The 23,489-nt window shown below is 37.4% G+C and overlaps 3 protein-coding genes and 1 long non-coding RNA gene across 9 annotated transcripts in view; all 4 read right to left on the reverse strand.

Annotated features, from left to right (window-relative positions):
* LOC146451419 (uncharacterized) overlaps window positions 1–118 on the reverse strand; it is a 3,226-nt gene extending 3,108 nt beyond the window's left edge. The window contains exon 1 of the mRNA XM_085099151.1: window positions 1–118. This exon is cut by the window's left edge and continues 3,108 nt beyond it. The gene's annotated coding sequence lies outside the window, so the exon portion shown is untranslated.
* Window positions 1–577, reverse strand: part of LOC146451418 (uncharacterized) — a 12,575-nt gene extending 11,998 nt beyond the window's left edge. The window contains exon 1 of the long non-coding RNA XR_014860028.1: window positions 311–577. This is a non-coding gene — a long non-coding RNA (uncharacterized LOC146451418). The remainder of the gene's footprint in view (window positions 1–310) is intronic.
* A 919-nt stretch (window positions 578–1,496) lies between these two features.
* LOC146451420 (uncharacterized) lies at window positions 1,497–22,904 on the reverse strand. 6 transcript variants are annotated; one of them, XM_085099147.1, is made up of 8 exons: window positions 22,845–22,904; window positions 12,214–12,254; window positions 11,244–11,354; window positions 8,614–8,748; window positions 7,912–8,109; window positions 5,615–5,719; window positions 4,826–4,976; window positions 1,497–4,308 (listed from the first exon to the last, which is right to left on the reverse strand). In XM_085099147.1, exons 2-7 carry the CDS (start codon window positions 12,244–12,246, stop codon window positions 4,956–4,958), a joined length of 603 nt encoding a protein of 200 aa, XP_084955273.1. In that variant the 5' UTR covers window positions 12,247–12,254; window positions 22,845–22,904; the 3' UTR covers window positions 1,497–4,308; window positions 4,826–4,955. The 6 variants fall into 6 exon arrangements, with proteins under 6 accessions (XP_084955273.1, XP_084955271.1, XP_084955272.1 ...); XM_085099145.1 differs by having other exon boundaries at window positions 5,576–5,719; XM_085099146.1 differs by having other exon boundaries at window positions 5,615–5,722.
* On the reverse strand, window positions 17,617–19,760 carry LOC146451421 (uncharacterized). Its single transcript, XM_085099153.1, has one exon. It carries the CDS (start codon window positions 19,734–19,736, stop codon window positions 19,134–19,136), a length of 603 nt encoding a protein of 200 aa, XP_084955279.1. The 5' UTR covers window positions 19,737–19,760; the 3' UTR covers window positions 17,617–19,133.
* Window positions 22,905–23,489: the final 585 nt, after the last annotated feature.

A 23,489-nucleotide genomic window follows, 5' to 3' on the forward strand; every position in this document is an offset into this window, starting at 1 on the left:
CGTCCCCAGAACTCTCACTAATTCCCTTTGTTTATCAGCGCAGAAGGAGGCCTAAGAAACAAGATTGGTGCGACAAGCAGTTATTTGAACCACGCAAACTAGATTTGAAAAATCGTACTCGTACTCAATCTCGTACCTGAAGGTCCCTAATGTTATGACGCTTACCCCCTGGACAATTACCTTGGCGATGTACACTGCATGATCATGTTAGTCGACTTTTTGCCAGGCTTGGATTAAATATTGTGACTTTCTAACCAAACGCTCTTCTGTTTTAACTTAAGTCTCCTTCGTTTAAATAAGCGGGCCTTACCTTGGTTCTGTCCATGGCCCTTTATTTGTCTCGATGCAATGCCTTCCATTTCACATAACAAACACGCGCCAATTCCTTAGCAGAAGAATGCGTCCCTCTCTCTTTTAAAAATTGTCTTCGCATTTCTCTGGTATCCCTTTGTTTGCAGACCTTAGAAATCCTCTCCTTTTTTTCCTGGTGTTGTGCATCTTACGGTTTTCTTTTCATGGCATGATCGATCACTATTTCGAAAGGGCGCGCTTATTCGTCTCGTTCCCGCTAAACTGTGATGAAGATCGCGGTTCCTGTGACTTATATATGAGCCCGCATTTCCATTTCATGATAGTTATAATTACCAAATTCAAACAGGCAGCGGCTTATCGCAAAACAATAGAAAACATTCGCTGACCGGAAATGCATGTACAATTAGCAGATATGGTGATTAGTTTGTTAACTTTGTGCATAGGGCGCAGAAAGGCAGAGGAGTCACATCTGACAAGATTCAGACCAATGATTTCTTCACCGTGCAACTGCAGTGAAATTCGCGCAAGTCGATCGGAGGGGGACATTGGGGTTTGCGGTATTGCGGTAAGTCGAACGTGTGGTAAATAAAATAAAATAAATGAAAAATAAAAACAAAACAAATCTCCTGAACGTTAGTGGTAGAGCATCCGAACTAGTAATTGAAAGGCCTTGGGTTTGACTCCTGATAGGAGCACTCGAATTTCTTTTTTTTTTTGCGAGTACATGTATGTCTGTGTCACTTTCTAGAATAATTCATCATTAATAATAATAATAATAATAATAATAATAATAATAATAATAATAATAATAATAATAATAATAACAGTAATAATAATAATAATAATAATAATATCCACTTCCTTATTACAAAACTATTTTACAAGGCTACAAAGTTAAAAGATTAAAACCAAACCAAAAAGGAAGTGAAGCAAAACTATTATACAATAAAACGGGTTTCAAAGACATTTTCATCGTCCTCAACCTTAAAGACAAAAACATTCACAGATCACATGTGGTCTAAAAAGAGGACTGTTCTTGCAATGTTGATTACATCGGGGAAACCAGGAGAAATGTGGAGATACGAATCGATGAACATTCAAACCCCTCTAGGTCTAATGACTTTGAACCTGCCTATCACCTATAGTCCGGGGGATAAGCGACAAAAAAATCACAGAATTGTTCAAACAGTGATACAATTTATTTACAATTTTTATTAACTTCTTACTGGGAGATACAAGATACAAATTATTGTACAATAAAATATACTGATATGACAACGTGAGTTTTCGTTTTTTTTTTTGTTTTTTGTTTTTTTTCCAGTGTGCTATTTCCAGTCGTCTTCATTATCTAACGCACTAAAATCAAGGATATAATCACGCAACAGATCCACTGCTTCAAGGTCGTTTGGCTTTCAATCATTCATTGGGACAAACGCACTCGTAGATTGACTTGTCTTGCAAAACAACAACCACTCACTCTTCCCTGCGGACAAATGAAAGCCAACGCCGAAAAGCAAATGACGAGTTGCCCAAATACAGAATGCCGCGAAAAGTGGCATGTGGCGCCAAGTCTTTTTTTGGCACCAAAATTTCTCGATCTATTCACCTCTGTAGATTGTAATATTTTACACACATTTTTATCGGCTAAATATCGCTGATAAATCGCCTTTTAGAATTAAAAAAAAACCCGCTCCCTTCATACACACAGAAAAGAGCCGAGACATTTATATACGCCAGCACTCAGATATTTTTCTTAAAGATTAAAAAAAATTCAAACCGCTGATGATGAAATATGAACACACATTTGAGCATCGCGGGTCACTTAATTTTTAGATGGAAGATTGTTCTGGCCTAAATGCTCCAATAGAAACCAATGGTATTCTACGTAGAAATACAAAATAATTGGTCTTTTCGACAAGGAGTTGCATATACCCTGAGTAAAAATTATGTTTTCTTGTAAACTATTGAATAAAGCTAAAAACCTATTTCTAACAAAATTAAATTACACCGAAAAAAAAACAAACAAACATTGAATTTACTTGAAACAGTGACAAACACGAATGCAAAAACATCAAAAAAAAAAAAAAAAAACAAAGCGATAATATCGTAAAGCAAAGCCAAAAATTGGACAACCTTGAATAACGTTCCTAACGAAAATGCAATGCAAGTAACTTGATTACATCACCATAATTACATTTAACACAACTAAGCATTGTTTGAGTTTATCGCTGACCTAGCCAAAAATATAACTTCACAATTCTATTTTACAGCTTTGTTCGCTTAATATTCCAATTCAATCTAAAAAAACGAAACACATCCATTCTTAAGTACGACACGAAAAATTGTCAAGTGGTCAAATCACAACAATTTTATCACGATATATATAAAACCACGTTAGTCACGGGATTGCTAATAATTCTTGAAAGAACAAAGGAATGCCTTAAGTCAGTTAAGAGTCATAAATATTTCGCCTACAAAATTGAATACTACTGCTGGTCTCCTTCGCGAGGTTCTTTCCTTTGTCACGAAACGCTTCTGAAGCATTGCGTGACAAACAAATGAAGAACTAAGCACGAAGACGCCATACTACTGTTACACTGTGTTACAGTGACTAAACCACAAATTCGATTGGAGGCCAGTAAATTCTTCAACGACAAAACGTTTGAAAAACTTTCGTCAAAAATTTATATCTTAACTTATTCAACACTATAGCAAATATGCTTTCACTGTATATGACTTCGAACAACAAATTCCTACTTTTGCACTTGCGAGGCTTTCAAGGAGAAAAACTCACATCACAAAAATAAAAAATGACAAATGATTTCCATTTTCACTGACTTTTTTCCCCCGAATTTGTAAAACTCTATTAAGAGAATCCACAAATGGCTAACATTTAAACAGCCAATAGCCAAAAAACTTGTCAAATTGATTCACATCAAACATAATTTTTTAGAAATTAAGACTCGATGGAGCGTCATGTAACGTTTTGTTTTTTGTTCTAATGCTTGTCACTCCATTTAATATTGATCACGTGCACACCTGATGACCTAGCCGTGTCACATCTTAAACATGAACTCAACACAAAGCTAGGGCATGTTTCCCTTGACGTGAGAAGCCAAAAGGCTGATTTTTTTTTTTTTTTTTTTTTTTTTTTTTTTTTTTTTTTTTTTTTTTTTTTTTTTTTATCGCAGCCTACAAAGAGAAAAAAAAATCTCACACGATCCTTCTCAAAAGATTAAATTTAGACCTAAGCGTTCATTTTCCTGAAAAACCTGAACGGATTTTTCATTGAAAGCCTAAACCACTGGCCGACACTGAAAATGAAATTTTTAAAAAAATTGCAACACGAAAGTCAAACACATCCAGTCAGACTGGCCCTAATCAAACACACGGTAAAAAAAAAGAAAAAAAAAAAAAAAAGCGATAAAACGCCTAAAACAAAAAACCCCGTACTTAACCACTCGGTTGGATTTCCTGATCTAGCCTATGGGACACAAAAACACGCTTTGACCAATAATCAGTTACACAAAAGACTGCTTAATAAACAGTGGTGCCGTCACTTTTCTCCTGCACCCGGATGTCCCCATTGCCTGATGTCATCTTTGATGCATCGATGACCTCATCATTATTAGCCAATGGGAACGCACAACACCCACGGAAGCTGCTTAGCCCGCTGAATGCATCGAGCTCTCCAGAGATGTCACTTCCAGCCTGGCTACTGAAGCCCCCCAGCCTCATGGGGGCCCCCGGTAGATCACACTGGGGTATGGCTTCATAATGCACCTGGGGTCAGGAAACAAACCCAGCAGCCTGGCGCGCAGCCTTGAGGTCATTGTAGGCCAGTTTGCGATCATCTCTTTCCTGTTTTTCCCTATCCTGCTGCTGCAGGAGGCTTCTACGCTCCTGAAGCAGCCGCCTGTGTTCCTCCTTCGTTTTCTTCTTTTTCTCAGCTTGGCTCTCGAGGCTGTCAATAGTAAGGCCGTGATGGGAGGCGTCCTGTAAGAAATGGATCGCATGAGTATCGAGTATAAAGGATAGAGTCGAGAATCGCATGCGAATGCAGGATCGAGTCGCGAATCAAGACTCGAAGCAGACAGTCAACTGTCAAACCGAACTGAAAATCGTCAAAACCAACGCGGGCAGTGAGATCAAAAACTAACATTGATGTTTATCAACCTGTACACGGTGGTTCTAACTTTTGAGTTTTTGGATGAGTCCCTGAAGTGTGACCACTGTGACTGAGATGAAAGCTACTGAGCAGGACTGTCCTGAGACCCTTTTCATTATGCTGTACACAATGCTTCTAACTTTGGATCCCCTGGAGGAAGCCCTTATGATCATGACTATTCATTTGAATCAAGCAGTACTAAAGTGTATCAATAGTTGTTCAGATAGGGATGAAGTCATAGCAGACTAGAAACACCACTCTGACATTTTAAATTGATGTTTTCACCACCGGAAAATGAAGCATAAAACAAGCAGTTTTTGAGCATGTAGCAGTCAACCATCTTACCTGTGCCAACCAGCTCTGCTCATTCCCTTGGTCTCCAGTCTCACGCGTCTGTAACAGCTCACTACCAAGTATTGCATCTGGGGGGCTTCCACGCTCCAACTCCTGAAGAGTCTGAGCATACTGCTCATTTTTATTTATTTGGCCTTCTTTCCTAACAAATATAAACAAGCACTTAGCACCTTTTGCAGGTAACATAAAGGGGGGACATGGATGGCCCAATGGTGAGAACACTCGCCTTCCACCAGTGTGGCTCGGGTTTGATTCCCAGAGTTGACACCATATGTGGGTTGAGTTTGTTGCTAGTTGTTTCCCTTGCTCCTAGGGTTTTCCGCCCTTCATAAAGACCAACGTTTTCAGATTCCAATTAGATCAGGAAACAATGGACAGAATAGCCACTCTCAGCATTTCCCCTGAAATTCCCATTTGTTTAATTATTCATTCATTCATTCATTCATTTATCCCATCCTATATGAGCTACCGCAGTTAACTTGAAGAGGGTAACTTGTGCTGTTGTAAAGTTATTGCTATTGAGCACTTTGTGTTATATGCTTCAAGGTAGTTTCTGTGGACAAAACTATAAAGTGCTGAGCAGTACTAACTAGCATGAAATGTTCGATTTGTGATATTCAGCAAATTCACCCAAATTGAAGGATTTTACAAACAACCTCAACGAGAGAAAAAGGCCTAAGCACTTCTGTTCTATACATGTACAAGCTAATGTGAACATGTACATCTTCAAATCAAATTAACCTTAAAATGCGTATTGCACACTGCAGAAGAAATGCTGACCCCACTGCTTGCACTGGACAGTGTGGTGTCCTTCCTGCTGGGCATACCAGACTCAAGGGGATCCCAGTCAGCAGGGTCACAGCTCCGAGGAGATGATGAATCAGTCTGCTAAGGAAATACCACATTGTATAATAATCATTATTAAAAACTGGATCATTGGATAATGTAATTACAGGGTTTTAATTGGCTTAGTGTCAAAAGGGATATCAACCATCAATATTACCATTCCACGTTCAATAAATAAGCAGACAAAACAAAAACACGACCACATTGTTTGGCATGATGGGGGACGCATCCCCTGCGGTTGGCATGACAAACAACTTATAGGGTTAACCCTTTCCTGCCGGTAACCCACTAGCCTTTCCCGCCCGAGGGAAATGTCAAATTTTTCTAAATTGCTAACTATGAACTGGGAGACCACATGTCATATACCATTTAAAAGGTATTTTCTGGGGTGTGCTATAAATCACACCAACAGAGATGGAGGAGGTCACATATTAGAGTGAGAAAACTCAAAAACGAAAGAAGAAAAACATTGAAAATTTCCCTATTCGTTGTATATACTGGGTATCCCCCTAACCTATAGCTTAATGTACAGCTCTCAGTGCATTGCTTGTTGTCAGATATCAGCTGGACCCTTAACGTACAAAGGAAAAGAAAATCCAAAAGTTTGAGGGGTGGTAAATAAAGTCTCATATAGGAGGGGGGCATGATTTTATGCCTTCAATTTGTAGATCTTTCCAAGATCTTTTGGTTGTGCAAATTTCACACAAATTGACCAAATATTGTGCTCATTATTGCGTCTTGTGCCATATGGCACTTTTGGGCGGGAGAGGGTTAAAGAAAAAAATAGTACCCCCTGGTATCTATGATGTGGTTTACAACTTCTACAATTTTTCAAATGTTTCAATTTGATGCACTTACAGACTCTGACAATATCTCCTGGACAGAACTTTCTATGCATTAAAAACTGCAAATTAAGCTACAATTTGGGGGTAGATCTATCCCATGAAACGATCAGTGAAATTTTGTAATTTTTTAATTTTGACGTTTGGAACTACATGTATTTCTGTCAAAGACCTGACTTCCTTCAGTTATCTTGACATGAGAAACAAATTTCTCTCATGAAGACCTTTTAAATGGTACATCACACATACAAAATGGCAAAGAAAACAGTTCTACATGTACTGTAAGACTGAAATGGGTTAAAGACCCTTGTTGGTGCTTACACCAAGATTTGAAACCACCAACTCCAGTTCTACATGTACATGAGAATCCAACCCATTCATTTAGTTAGTGAATCCTTTGTAGGGCAAAATCTTTTCACAAGCGCAGAATAATTGAAGGCTTAATGATCCAACAAATTGGAGCCCCAGTGTGAACAAACAAGTCCATTCTTACGATAGCTAAACTGTTCCCATCAGGAATCACCTGAAGCACATACTGTAAAATGTGCATGTAGCGGACAGTCTTTTTACCCTAAAGATAGCTTGATCAATCGAAAACGTTTGGTTTTAATTCTTTTTCTTTTTAGCAGTGTAAAATAGTGCTGTTAAAATAATAATAATAATAATAATAATAATAATAATAATAATAATAATAATAATAATAATAACAATAATAATAATAACAACAACAACAACAACAGTAATAAACTGTATTAATTACCCTCAGCAGTGATTATAGCAATCATCGCACCCAGAGTCCTCAGGCTCTTTGGCAAGCGGTTAGTCACCAGGAGAGACTCTGGGGACATCGAATTTTATTACCACAGGATTTCTGCGGTAAAACAATGGAAACCATTAAGGAAAAAAGACAATCAAAAAATTTTAATTTTTTTGATGTCCCCAGAGTCTCTCCTGGTGCCCACCCGCTGACCAAAAAGCCTGAGGACTCTGGGTAGCAGATTGTGATTATAGCACAAGTGCTCCAGTGAGGCTGAGCATTAAACGTTCACAAAGAAATAATGATCTAAATTTAATTGAACAATAACATGATCAACAAATCCCAACTGGAAGGAGGCAGGTCCATCAGCTGGTTATTTACAAGCCTGGCAAATGAGTTAAACTTGGAGCTACTGAGGAACAACTCCAGCTAACATCCAGAGCAGGACTTTAAACCAGGGACCTCTGGATTTCAATTTTTCCAAAATTCAGTTTCTGGTCTTAGAAGACTTCAGATCAGCAGATGCTCAGCCTTGAACCACTGACCAACACACTAAACACTATGGCCCTACACCTCTAAAATGAAATACAGCCATTCACATCACTCATCAATCACTTTTACCAATAACTTACCTTCAACTCAAACTCTTCTGAGATGCCAAGATTGAATTTCTTGTTTATTGGACATTCTACATCCAAAGGGAAATTTTTGGGTTCCACACAGACATTACCCACAAACTGGTCGGCTTCACTGCCCAAGTGTTCCAAATGGAACTCAATCCCAAACCAAAAACCATGCAAGAGATTTTGAATGCTGGTATAGTCAACCTCCTGTTGATAGAAATGTAGGAAAAATAGTAACTAATTTTGAAAATCAGTCAAAATCTACCTATCACCAGCTGTTATTTGTTAATAAACATCATTGTTGTTGTTTCCCACAAGAGTCTTGGTTGCAGAAACCAACCGTCAGTGGGCTGCTGTGGCTTATATGCTTCAGAGTAGAGTGAAAGGGCAAAAGCAAGTTGAATTTTTTTCTTCAAGTAATTTTCTACATTTTCTGTTGCTGAGTATTTGACCACGGTGACCATCAGGCAAAGATTGTTTCATTCCTGGCCAACACCCTCAGGTGCAACATAACTCTAAAGAGTATGACTGTGTGATGCAATATTTTGACTGTACACCCTGCAGCAAATTTACATTAGTTTACAATTACATTCAGTTTTGTCCGTCAGGTCATTAGACATCACACCAACGTTAGAAATGATACAAAAAGCTAAAAATAATAACAATATAAGTTAGTACATGTGATTACATACACAATTCTATTTAACTCACTTGGTAATTTTCAGTCGTAAGTTTAAAATGTTCAGGGCATTGATGTTTCAGTGAGATGGCAATGTCTGAGGAGATACTGAATGGGAAAGTCTGTAACAAGTGATACTTGCTGGCAATTTCTCGATCCTTCACAGTCTATAAAAAATGACCAGAATATCAGGTCAAATTAATGTATTGAAGTCTCCCACTCTCGAAATTTTCTTTTCCTTCTAACCAATTTCATAGTTTTAACTTCAAGATTCTATACTTCATGAGACATATAGTCTGTAAAATTTTACACAGTTTGTTAATTAATTGCCTTGATTTCCTACCATGTTGTAAAAGTGAAGTCCTGTATGTGCCCATTGATCAGAGATTTTTAAAAGAATGACTAAAACGCACTAAAAGAATTGTTCCACGGCCATGGATAGAACTTAAATTTTCATCAATAAAAGCACTTTATTAATTAGTCTACCAATTCGAAAACAGGGGTTACCATACACGTTTATACTTCCTATCAGCTTATTAGCTTGAAACATCAACAGCAGTCCTAAACCACAAATTCTTCTTTAAAACTTACAACAACCACACAATGTTTAGTGGGCCCCCCCAATTCAGGCAGGGTTTGAGCCGGGCCGCGCCATTGCGCCAATCCCACACTGCAATTGAAATTGTCCCTTAAAAAAAACGGCCAAGGGGACAATTTGTCTCCTTCAAAATTAAGGGAAAAAACTCGAACGGAAGCAGACACGAAGGGATCCCAGAGATTGCAAGTTAAACAGAATGTGGAAAGTATATTTTACCGCACGTTGTTCCTTCAAAGTTCATTCTCGAGTCACATTTCACAATAGAAAGCTTTTTCGCTACAAATCGAAGCCAGACTGAATCAGAAAAATGATACAGAAGAGGAACAGTGAATTAATCAGGAAGAATCGGATGAGGATCAAAGGAAACCGAGAAAATCACGAACTTTCCAGAAAAGTTGGTTGCGAGACCACACATGGTTGCACTATGAAAAGGAGGCGATGTTCTGCTATTTTTGTCGGAAATCTAAGAAGACAACCCCTTTGTATCGGCAGAAGGGTGTACAAATTTTAGAACCTCAACTCTGCAAAGACATAAAGACTGTTAAGAGCATGAGGATGCTGTCAATGAAGAAGCTATGAGGGATACATTCAGCAACACACAGCGCCATGCTCTTAGAGAACAATCGCAAGCCATCCTCAGAGCAATGAGAGCCCTCTACTGGCTGGCCAAAGAGGACGTAACCACAGTCAAATATGACTCACTACTCAATTTTCTGGATGAAGTTGGCCTCGAAAGTGTTAAGAATCTTCGAGTGGGAGGAAATGCTACCTATCATTCTCATCAAAGTGTGGAAGGTATGCAAGATGCTATTGCTACTGTTCTGAAGTCTAACATTGACAAACTAGGGTTAGGGACTTTGATGTTTGGGCTAGAACCAACAGAAGAATTAGTACATGTACGTCTACCAGTAATTAAGAAAGGAATTGAAGTTTACAAGGGGATGCCGAGACGAGATTCTGCTGTGAAATGTTTTGAAGTATAAAGTATAGTCATTGATCCTCTGTTTAAATATGACGAGAAAAAAAAGTATTGACACTAATAACTTAACTTTTCTTGTTTGTGTTGATCACTGTTCTTGTATTACAAGGATCAGCTAAAAAAAAAGTTTTTGTTGGCTTGCCTGTATCAATGTAAAAAAACTGTTGAATAAAAATTAATTTATCTGTCCCCCTAAAAATAAAAATGTCCCCCAAAATTTTAGCCAAGGGGACAAATTGTCCCCCAGTGATCAATTCCTAGCTCAAACCCTGTTCAGGAGTCAAGAATGCAATATCTTGTGCTTTAAATCACAATAGATGGCATGCTAGTCTTAAGCACAGGATTTACAGCCCTGGCCCCAGTTGTTCAAAGAACTTTATTAGTCTACCAATTCGAAAACAGGGGTTACCATACAAGTTTACACTTCCTCTCAGCTTAATTACCTTGCACATCAACAGCAGTCCTAAACCACAAATTCGTCTTTATAACTTACAATAACCACACAATGTTTAGTGGGCCCCCCAATTCAGGAGTCAAGAATGCAATATTTTGTGCTTTAAATCACAATAGATGGCATGCTAGTCTTAAACACAGGATTTACTGCCCTGGCCCCAGTTGTTCAAAGAACGGATAACTTTATCCACTGGATAAGTTGCTATCCAGCAGAGCAAATATACTCCAACCAATTCTTTTGCAAAGTTTTCCACACAATCCCATTCTTAAATTTGACATATGCTTCTACTCTAAGACTATTCACAAATTATACATGTAGGACTATCATGAAAATCTTGCACACATTTTACAGTATCTGCCAGAACTATCCAGTGGATAAAATTATCCACCCTTTGAACAACTACATGTAGGACCAGCTGTTTTAAAACTGAACATTGTCGGGGTAACAAAACACTTTGAGCTGCAAACCAACTGAAGTATTCTTCCCTAAGGAAGAGAAAAACTAAATGTGAAGTGAAAAGGAAGCAACACGACAACACAATACTGAATCTAAACGTGACCACTGACTCTTCAATCCTCTGGTTATAAGACAATTAGTCAAATCATGAGTCCAACAGGAAGCACAAAATTACCTTAAAGGTAGCATCATCTTGATCATGTCTCATTATCACAATCTGCAGGTACCACACTTGTCCAGCAACTGCCCTTGATGCAAAAACTGCAATCTGAACTTGAATTTCCTCCTGGTAATAATAATGTAAATTAAATATCACTACTTACAGCCAGTATTGCGATTGGTCAAAGAAATAACCTAAGACATTTTCAAACACAAATACTTCACATGATCTAATTAATGAATATTAAATACAGTTATTAAAAACACTGAGTTAAAGTTCTCTTCACTGTTAGTATTAATATTATAATTATAAAGCTGCCGGGATTTTCAGCAGTTTACATACATGTAATTTATGCAGTATATTATCAATGAAGCTTGCTGAGGTTACCCAAGTGCATTGTCAGAAACAGTTTGATAGTACATTACTTGCAAAAAATTTCGGACGATTTTAATTTCGGACAAAAAAAGTGTCCGAAAATAAAACCGTCCGAAATTTTTAAGCGTCCGAAATTTTTACAGTATAGTATAAAACTTTAAAAGTACTTTCTGGGCGACAGCATCACATATTCAAAGCCAATGTACATGATATGTTTAGAATTCGGATTAGGCGGCTTTGCTCAGTCGTTCTTTTAATCACTGGAAAGGTAAGCATTTGAGACACTGCTTGAGTCATAAGCTTGATTGGGTTTGTGTTATTTTCTCGTTGGTGTATCCGGCTGTAAAACCTTGAAGATACAGTAAAACTATCCTTTTCAAAGATTTTATTTCAGTCTAATTCATGTTTTTTAGTCGTAAATTTACTTTGGGCATGTTTCAGCGCAGTGTCTGAAATGTTTGTCCAAAAATTGTCCGAAATGAGGGAAAAAGTGTCCGAAAATTAAACAACCGAAATTTTAACGTCCGATTGCAAGTAATGTAGTCAATGTTTTTAGACAAAAGTACAAGTATGTACATGTATATACATGCCCAATATGTATCCTACTCACTGGTTTAGAAAGTCCTATACTCCTTACAGCCATCTGGGAGTCTGAAAAAAGACATTTAATTAGATGAGCTACTGGACTAGTTAAAATCAAACACTGATTTGAAGTACATGTAAACTATTACAATTATTAATAGTACATGTAAGAATGGCACAAAACTTTAAGGTCTGAATATTCAAGAACAATAATTAGCTTGAATATATGCTTTGAGCATTTTTTCCTAGACCTCTTTATTTTTCCCAAGGCATGAAATTTCCCAACCTCGTTCCCAGGGCCTCTCCTCTTCACGTCCCAGGGAGCGAGAGAGGAGAGACGGTGGTTGGGGCTGGTCACGTGTCTCCCAGAATCTGGGAGATTACAAATAAATGACTGGAGAGAGGGGTGGTTGAGTGTCAGTTTGCCTATACTAAATGTACCGGAGATGGGAAAACATGCCCCAGTCAAGTCAACTTGCGATTCGCGTGTGTTTCAAAGGTCATGTCAAGTGGTCATTCAGAAACCCCTAAAAAGGTATATAAAGCGAGGGAATCTGTGAATGTGAGCTGCTATCGACATTGTAAAGCAGTTGGAGATACAAGTCATTGGCGAAATCTTTACAGCAAAGGGAATCGACTACTTCTGGTGGTAGCCGAGGAGCTTTATGGCCACGCACTTCCACAAAGTGAATTTTTGCCACATCTACTTTTAGAGTCGTCAAGTCCATGATCTCTGAAAGTCAGGCATTGTTAAGGTCAAGCGGTGCATCGAGGAGTCATCCTCCGCGCCGCATTTGACGGCCAGGAAAGAATCAAACGTGACCGGAAATGTATCTTGGAGCCATTGTAGCCGCAGACTAAATTAACACCATCAACTGGAACAAAGGTTATTTCGTTATTGTTTTACAACGATTACGGTATTTCAAAAGTGTTTTCTTTGTTCATTAAAAAGATCCGTGAAATATTTACCATCTACATGTTGTTATACCGTACATCCTCCTTCCGAAAGTGTTCTGCTTATGTGCTATTTCCTGTGTATTGTTTGTTGTTGCAACCCTGCTAACAGAGCGTTTCTTTCTTGCAAATCTTTCAGCATGTGCGTGGTCGTTCGCGTCTCTAGTATTTTGCATCGTTGGTTTGTTTACGTCCCGAGAGAAAAGGGGACGTAAACAAACCAACGACGCTAAATACCGAACGACTACGCTTATGCTAAAATATTTTCCAGAAAGAAACGCTCTGTTAGCAGCGTAATTGCTGCAGAATGTCCTTTCAGAACAGTTAGACATAGGCCCGATTCCTTTCAAGTTTCCTTCCTTAGTTCTTCAGATCTGATCTTTCATCAGCACATTCAAAGCTAGAATAAACCACGATTACAACTCCATGAATTGAAGGGGAAGGCGCTGTTTGTCCACGGTTAATTTAGTCATGTATAAACAGTGATTTTCCAAAGTACAGCGCTTCGAGACAACGGACTTTGTTAAGCTTTCAGATTAATGCTACAATGGCTCGCAAAATGAAGACTACTGAAAAACATAGCCAGTTGAATGAGTTTTCGCGTGGGCTTCGCACAGCAAAGCGGAAGTCTTGTTTCGGAGTGGACAATAAATCTTGACAAAAAATAGCAAGTGAAGGACTCCTCCCTGGGTCTAATTTTTCTCTGGGAGACACGTGACCAGCCCCAACCAGGGTCTCCCCTCTCTCACTCCCTGGGACGTGAAGAGGAGAGACCCTGCGAACGAGGTTGGAAATTTCCGCCAATAAATTCTTCCTACTACCAATCCTCTTGCCAAGACTGTCTTTTTGCCACAGCATTTGATCAAAATGCACTTACATGATTGTACTCTTCTAAACAAAGCTTTATCTCTTAAAGGCATTATTTGTCTTTGTGATGTAATCTCATAATAATTATTGTGGTCTGATAGCACTTGCTCTTTTATTAAAGGTGATGCCATAAACAAGAAAAGGAAGGTACCCATAAGGACATACCAGACTTAAGTCCAGTTGAGTTTTACAAATATACGAGGCATGTGAACTGTGGGTCAAGGCAATGGCAAACCTAAACTTACATATATAGAGAAATACATTATTATTTTAATCTTTAGCTAATGCTTATCACTACAGTCAATGCTTTAAACTCCATCAATATAATGAGTGCTTAACCGTAATCAAAGTTGTCAGCACTTAACCCTACATGTTCAATTGAGTGCTTAACCTTAATTGCTATTTTCAGCCCACAGTAATTGGCGCTAGCTGTTGTGGTCACCCTGCCTTAACCCAGTAATTGTTTATTTTCTGTTTCATGTTGTTATGTTCTGTTTATAGTCTTAAGTTTGAAGGCGAAGTCAAATAAATAAGTAAAATAAAAAAATACCTGACTGATAACTCAACTCATGACACTTATAAAACAAGTTTTCTCGGCTTGCATCCCTCACTGGCTCGCAGTTAGTTAAAAACCCAGTACAGGTGATCATAAGAATAATTTCATTTTTTTTCTTTATCTTTGAATGAGACAAGTGGGTTAACTGCCAATATAAACCACAGCAGTACATGTAGATATGAGTGTGTAAAGATGATTGTTTAGAACACATTTCTTTATACATGTAGAGAATAGCAGAAGAAAAAGACAATCAGCATGCTTCTTTTTTTTTTTTTTTTTTTTTTTTTTTTTAATGAAGAAGAACTTTATTTCACTACATAAATACTTATTACACTTTTCAAATAGTCAAAGAAAAGAAAAAAAAATAATAATACAACAACTACAATGCTACTATTATTACAAAGTTGTGATAATATATTACCGTATTACAATTCTTAGCCTGCGAGCAAGCTCTCTAACTTGGGGGTGGGGGGCTTGCTCGCAGGCTATACTATTCTATATGACAGAAGTTTATTTTAAACGCAGATACTAAACACACGTACACACAAAATCAAAACTGCATAAGCCGTTGCATTAGCGCGGCAGCTATTACTTAAGAAATTAGCTGAAGCTAATGTAGGTAAAAGAAGGAGCATATTGTTTTTCGACAGCAAAAATTAACTTTGAAATTTTTCAACGCGGTATTTAAATTTAATTTTTTTTATAAAGTCGGAGAGAAGCAATGCTTCTTCGTTAAGTTTCCTGGTGTATATATGTCGCTTGATGAATAAGAGTGTGTAATTAAATTTCTTTAATAATGGCATGGAGTTATTAAAGATTCCAAATAAGAGTTCTTCTTTGTTTGGAGTAAAGTTTGTGTTATTGTTATCATTAAACCAAGACAAACAAGTTCTAGTGAAGCGCTGAGTGAAGTGGCATTCAAGGAAAGTATGGTCAATAGAGTCTTGATCCCCGCAGTAAATACATTCATTATCTGTTTTAATTCCGAATTTGTGAAGTTCTTTCTTCGTAACGATAATTCTGTGTATAAACTTGAAGTGAAATTCTTTCATTTTATTTTCCTTGCTGATATCCCGAACGGAACTGAAAATGTCACTCCATTTTTCTTCATCTAAATTGAGAGTAGTGTCCCAACGTTGGGGACCAGAATGCTTGTCGTTATACGTTTTATTAATTATGAGCCAATAGAAATCTTTCGCCTTCGCTTCCATAAGGTTGATTCGTACCTCATTTCCAAGATGAAAAGAAGTTACATCGTTGATATGAGCCAAGGCGGAATATTGCATTGATATTGATTTTGAGACCAGGTGTTTTGGTATAGCGTTAACGACCTGATAGAATTGGAGAAAGTTAGTGTTAGTTAAGCCATATTTCCTTCGAAAGTCATTGAAAGATAAGAAACTACCATCGCTTCTCAGTAGGTCTTTGATTTCTCGTACTCCTTTCAAGAACCACTCTTTAATAAAAAAGGGTTCACCACCAATTAGGATATCCTTGTTGTTGAACAAAATTGTATCATGAAAGTCCCTGGTAGAATAAAGAGTTCTTAGCTCCCTAAAAAACTCGAGCATTTCTCTGTAGAACCTTGGTAGATCGAGTAAATACTTGACATTGTAATTGCAGTTAAGAAGGAATCTCAGACCTCCTCTCTTTCTAAAACAATAGTCTGGTAACGTCTTCCAATTCTGATTTTGACAGTTTAAAAGCCTAGGAATCCAAGCTAAACGTAACGATTTTATCATTGTCTCAACATCAACCATACGTAGTCCACCTTTGACATATTCCTGGTAAAGTCCAGCTCTTCTAATTTTGTCACGCTTATTTTTCCATAAGAACCAGAAAAGGCGTCTTTTAACATTATCTATGACATCGTTTGGAACGTCTATATTGGATATAGAGTAAACAAGAGACGAGATCCCTAGTGCTTTAATTATTAGAACCCTTCCAAACAGTGATAAGTCTCTGGATCTCCAAATATCAAGATTCGTTTGGAGTTTTTGGATTTTAATTTTAAAATTTAGTTCATCATTACCTTTAGAATCATACGATAAATATATTCCAAGGAATCTGGTCGGGCAATGAACCCACTTAAGACTTAATGGTTTATTACGATTATTAGCCCACTTGCCTAACCACATAGCCTTTGTTTTTTCAATGTTTAAACGTAAGCCAGATATTTTCCCAAATTCTCCTAAAATAATCAATGCCTCCTCAACCGAACCCACGTCTGCACAGAAAAGATTAGTGTCGTCTGCAAACTGGCTCAATTTAACTTCGTGATTACAAAGGTTGATGCCTTTCACATTGTCAGACTGTCTAATTTTGTTGGACATTAGTTCTGCCGTCAGAATAAAGAGAAAAGGAGATAAAGGGCAGCCTTGCCTCACACCCACGGAGGGTTTAATCCAGTTAGTAGCGAAACCATTGTTTAGGATTGCGCTTTCAATGTCTTTGTAGAAGACCTCTACCCACTTCCTTAAGTTTGTCCCAAAGTTATAAATCCTGAGAGCATGTTGTATCAGTGACCATTCTAAAGTATCAAAGGCTTTGCGAAAGTCTAATGAAAGGAGAATCCCTGTAGTTTGATCCCTTTTTGTTTGTTCCATTAAATCACTAATAAGTCTTATATTTTCTCCGATGTATCGACCTTTTACAAACCCTGTTTGGTCCGAGTGTATCAACTTAGGTAATAAAGGTTCAATTCTCTTAGCTATAGCCTTTGCTGCTACTTTATAATCCACATTTAAGAGGGTGATTGGTCTCCAATTTTTAAGATTTGCCAAGGATTCCTCCTCTTTTGGAATTAAAATTATCACACCTCTACGCTGGGAAATGGATAATTGACCTTTCTCATGAGCAGTGTTCAAAGAATCCACCAGATCGTTTCCTAAGATATCAAAAAAGCATCTGTAAAATTCGACTGTAAATCCATCTTCACCAGGCGATTTTCCGTTGCTAAAGGACTTTAATGTATCTTTACATTCTTCAAATGTTAGGATTCCTTCCAGTTCATCTCGTTCATCATTCAGTAATTGTGGTGTCGTTAAATTTTGAGTGAAGTGGTCGAACTCAGACTGCGCTCCCGATATCTTTGATGTGTAAAGGTCTCTGTAGAAATCTTCTATTGCCGACAAAATCTCTTTCTCGTTGTATATAAATTCTCCGTTTTCCAATTCAAGCTCGGAGATTGTCTTCTTGTTATAATTTGTTTTCTCCAGATTGAAGAAATAAGAAGTCGGACGTTCTCCTTTTTCTAACCACCGGCATTTGGACCGAAACATTGCCGCTTTACCTTTGTTTTCGTATATCGTTTGGAGTTCCTTTTTTAAGTCCTCATATATTTTTAATTCACTATCTATGTTTTGTAGGTCATTGCTTTGGCAAATTTTCACGTCTAAATCATCTAATAGTTTCGTTACTTCAGATTCTCGCTTATTTATTAATTTACACTTTCCTTTTGTGAACGCAATGGTGACCGATCTGATCTCCATTTTTAACAGTTCCCAGAATAACCGTTTGTCTTCCACGTTTTTAAGTTTCTCTCGTAACTTCGGGTATATCTTCCGTATGTTTTCAACATATTCCTTGTCGTCCAGCAGTGTGTTATTAAATTTCCAAAACCCCGGCCCCCTCGAGGTGTTTTTTGGCAGATCTAGTGACAAGTAAACTGTTTTGTGATCTGGAGCGATTGAAGCCTGGATATCTACTGTTTTAACGTACTTTTTCAGCTCTTTCGATATTAAAAAGAAATCAATCCTTGATTTTACATTCAAAGCTTTTGATGTATAAGAAAATTTGTTTGTGTTGGGATATCGTTCCCTTTGAATATCAATGAGATCAAACATATCCATTGTTATTAAAATTGCATTTCTAAAGTTCGTAGCTTTCCATGCCAATCCACCTTTTTTGTCTTTTTTTGTCAAGGTACAGTTCCAGTCTCCCCCTATAATTAGCGTTGTAAGTTCTGATTTGTCGATCAAACAATTATTAAGCTCTTGTATAAATTGCAATTGCTCGTTTGGATTGTTTGGGGCATAAATGTTACACAATGACAGCCTAAAACATATGAAGCTCACTGTAATTAAGGCTATTCTACCATGGGTGTCAGAAAAAGAAAACTCTATTTTTGTATTCACTGATGGGTTAATCAAAATGCACACTCCTTTGCTATGACGGCTCCCATGAGAAAAAACAATTTGCCCTCCCCATTCATTTTTCCAAACAGATTCATCGTTAACCTCTGAATAGGTTTCTTGTAAAAAATTGAAAGAGGCTCCCTGATCTTTTAAATAAGAGAATATGCTCCTTCTCTTTGTTGGGTCCCTAAGACCACGAACATTGAGCGACAAACATTTGCATTTTTTCATGCTCAATCGGATTCATAAATACCAAAGCTGCAGCAATGAATAAAAATAAAAAAATAAATAAACAAATAAATAAAATTTCGATTTACGACCACTGACCTTAGGAAAACAAACAAATAGAAAAAAAAAAAAAAAAAAAAAAGATAATCAATTCTAATTAGGAGTGTCCCTCTGCGTCCTTATAGCAAGATCTTCCCTCCATAAAACCTAAAGATTATCCAAGTCCTCTACACAGTAAATTCTTACCGGTGCTCCTGAGGGTGACGTTTTTACAAATACCTTTCCGTCCATAGTCCACACACTAAGTAATAGTCCCTCCTTTCTCATGTCATTAGCTCTCTTCACGATACCTCGACGATATGCTGTAAGATTTTCATTTAGAAAAAGACGATTTCCTCCGCCGATTGAGGAGGCGTAACTCGTTGTTGGAAAGAGATCAGATACTTTCAGATTCTTTAACTTGACACGCTCCTTGTATAAATTAGATTTCACCTTGTGGCTGACGAATTTAGCGATTATTGGAGAGTTACGAGCCTTTAGCTTGTGCGAAATCTCGATGTCCTCCGCTTTAATCGGCACATGTAGGGCTTCACCTAGCTTTAAAAATACCTCTTCGGTGCTGCTATAAGCGTTCGCAGGAACTCCATGAATTTCAAGCGAGTTTTTTCTTGTATATTGTTCTAGGTCATCCAGTTCTTCGCTTAATCGTTTCGACTCTTCGATTTCATCTTTCAGCTTTTTCTTCGTGGCATCAAGTTCTTTTTTAAGCGCTAGATTTGCATTCATGGAAGCTTCAAGTGTAGATTTCATCTTCTCCAGATCCCGTTTCTGCGATTGAAAAGCCGCCTTAAATTGAGCGATTTCTTCCTTCAGGTTTAGGTTCTCGTGCTGTATTCCAGTTACTTTAACTTGTATATCGGCCAATATGTCCTTTAACTCGGCCAGACTAGGCTCAGGAGGTGCGTTGTTTGGTGATTTCGTTTCATTGTTTGCCGCCATGTTGACTCGCTTCGCCTCGTTCAAGACGCCTTCGTCTTCGAGTGATCCTCGAGCACCACGTTTATTTTTGCGACCGTTTCTAGTCATCAGCTTGGAAAACTACGGATACATACCAGTAGAGGACGAAAAACAGTTCATAATATCAACGATGTTGTTTTGAAGGGAGGATTTTTGCTCCGCCTCAAAATGTGCGTCCGACCAGGTCGGATCCACGCATGCTCCACCTTCCCAATGATGCCAGCATGCTTCTTAATAAGCCCCACATGCATGCTTCCAAGTGACTGGGCCTGTGAGTCATTTCCAGGTTGAGGGCTTGACTGAACAGAGCACATTATTCAATTAATCAAGGACATTAATTATGATTAGGCCATAGGGAACACAAAGAATAGATCTATAAAAAATCGACTGTGAGCCAACTCGTGAATGCGGAAGAGGATAGTGGTAATGCGGTACTTGTTAGTCCAGCAATTCAACAAATTAGCATATTGGTAATAAATAAACATTAGTATTTACACAACTTGCAAGTTGTAAAGAAACAGCATCCTGTTAGTCTAGAATAGTTAGAATGTCTAATCAATGAATACAATTTACTAAACAAAATACATGTAAAGGTCTAAAAGTTTCAAAATGTTAGATGAAATTCCATTCTCGCGTAACTTGGGTGAATTTGCTTGCGAGGACATGTGTTTGTTTACAGGGCAGCACTAAAATTATAAAAGCCATAATCCAGAAAACAGAAACCGGAATCCGGAATCCAGAATCAGAAACTATAATGAATACGGTTAGGAATATTTAATGGCGAAATACATGACTTGGGGTAAAAAATACAGAATAAAAAACTCATATCACTTGTTGGCATATATGAAAGGACTCTTTATAAAGGAAGCAATGTCCTATGGGACAGAGAGAGACAACATAGAGGTGACTCGGAGACAACATTAATTGCTTCACACCGCACAGATGGCGGACTTTCCAATTAAGAGGTGGTTAGTTGCGTGAATGCATATCTTCTGCCTCTTTTGTTTCGTCTATTTTCCGGACACCCCGCTTCAACTTGTTTTGATAGAGTCTTAATAGAGTTTCAAAGCAAAACATAGAGGTGACTTATAGACTATGAAATTAGTTTTCTTAAGTTCATGGGCGATCAGTTTTAAACCCGTGAGAAACACTTACTTTTCATTGGCAGGAAATAATGACTTAATTAATTAGTTTTATTTTCTGGTGTCACCTATCGAAAAATATCAAATTTACATTTGACAAGGACGTTACTTTGAACTAAACATTCACTTTTTCACTAGCAGTAAATGTTTTATTTTCATATTGTAGTTTTCGATTCCAGATTCCAGATTTTCCTTTCCAGTTACTGTTTTCCTGATTCTGGCTTTTAGTGCTGCCCTTGTTTACACAACATTATTCCTAGTTGCCAAGTTTCCTCAATAAAAATAGGAAATATACAAAAAGCTTTCCTTAATAAACAAAAATTTACTCAGATAGGTCTTAACTTGTTATGCATTGTAGCCCTAAGAGCAAAAGTGTATAATTTTCGCCGCGAGACACCTTGCAAGCGATTTGAAGTCAATTTTGAAGCGAATTTATCAGACCATGTTTTTCAAACATTTTGCAAGAACTGTTCGGAAAATGAAAAATCAGTCTATTAGAATAGTATTTCAGTACAAACTCACATTAGAACCTGTAATAATATTATTTGTATGTTATATTCCTAGAAGCACTTGAACGTTACCAAAGTCCGCAGATTAAAAGTTGATTTGAGATCCACCTGCTCATCAGGTTGATAAAACCACAAATCGAAGAAAAATGACTTTGCCGCTAATGCATGATTTTCCCCTGTTAAAGCTGTTAACCATTCCTTAGAAGTTCCTCTTTTGATTCACCGTTTTCAACATCTCAAAATTGGAAAATTTTCGGACCAATGTCCGAGTAAAATTTCCCTACATTATGATAACTCATTTACTGTGCATTCATGAAAGTTAACAACCCGCCGACCAAGTGAAAATCCCCAGATCGCAATAACTCGTTCTTGCACATGCCTGCATTCATGAGTCAAAAATGGTACAAATTTACAATCAAACATGCCAAATTAGATTTCACCACGGACAGCCAAGTCAGACGTGACTAGATAATTATATCAACCTGGTATTCAGAGTCCTCACATGGTCTGAACACTAAATAAATTATTTTGTTGTGATTGTGAATTTACATGAGTTAGTGCAACTGTCACACATTTAAGCTGTTGAATCTTCCTAAAGGCTTTCTCTTTTCATTGTTAAATCTGCAAAGGCCATGCAGCCTTTTCTTTCGAAAACTGGATATAATTTGCCAACATGAAAATTCACAAGTGAAGAATTGCAGCTTTTGAAACTTGGTTAGGAAATCTAATCTTTCCTGGCAGTGACAAAAGTGTTTTAAAAGTGTTATCGTCATTTCTTTTTTATTTACTTATTAAGTGTTGTAAACATTTACAAATGTTGCCCACCTCAAAATAACCCGACTAATTGTGAGCAACAATTTGTTAAGTGTTTTCTTCAATAATAAATAATTGTTATTGTTATTGTATAGTCATACTTTGTACAATTATGCAAATTTTATAGTACTTTGAAATCACTTACAGTGTAGCTCTGCACAAAAAAATCACCTTTTGATTTCTCTTGCAAAATCAGTCACCTCTAATATATTAATTAATCTCCGAGAAAGATGGTAAATATCAAGGCAAGCATTAAGACTTATATTTTTGGAGAAATTATGCAACTCAGATTACCTGTTTAATTGCTATTTGAAATTCAAAATTAGAATTTAGAAGGCCGAATAAATCAGATGAAAATCTTCATATAAGCTCATATAATGCTCACACAGCCACAAGGTAACATGTATTATTTAACAGGATTTTAATAAAGTTCTTACCTCACTGTCACATATACACGTATTTTCGTATTCATTCACAAACCACATCGTCCATAATTGAGCCTCTCTGTGGGTACCCACGGTCTTCGTTTTCTTCGCGATTTTTTCGCAAATCTTCGTTTTTTTTTAGAAAGATCTTCGTTTTTTCGGATTGAAATGGCTTAAACGTTTATTCAGTGTTATTCACAGTTGATAAATATTTCACTTCAATAGAAAATTGCATAACTCACTGTTTAAATCCACGAAAACCAATAGAAACAGTTATTGAAACAATAAAGGATTGTTGGATTCTTTGGCGACGTTTTAACCCCATTTTAACATGCTAGCAACTGATGAGATTCCAAGAAATCGAAACTACAGTCTTGCATGAGAAACAACATTAGACACTCGCCAGAAGAAATTTAACTAGCATCCTAGAGACTTACAAGATAGTTTTCTGTCTTAGCTTTAAATATCTGCTGCGGATGCGAGCTAACCAAAATAATGGAGGTGCGTGTCAGCTCTAAGAACAGTAATAGCTGTTTTTAAGGTAAGAAGCAACTCAGAGAGCTAAAAGACAGCCCAACAAGCTATAGCTCTCGAAAGCGAGAGACAACAATGATAAGCTTTGTAAAGACGAGGATCTGTTGGACACTCTTATCCGTG

Source organism: Pavona decussata, unplaced genomic scaffold (genome assembly GCF_977016875.1).
Source record: "Pavona decussata unplaced genomic scaffold, jaPavDecu1.1 SCAFFOLD_389, whole genome shotgun sequence".
In the NCBI taxonomy this organism is placed as follows: domain Eukaryota; kingdom Metazoa; phylum Cnidaria; class Anthozoa; order Scleractinia; family Agariciidae; genus Pavona; species Pavona decussata.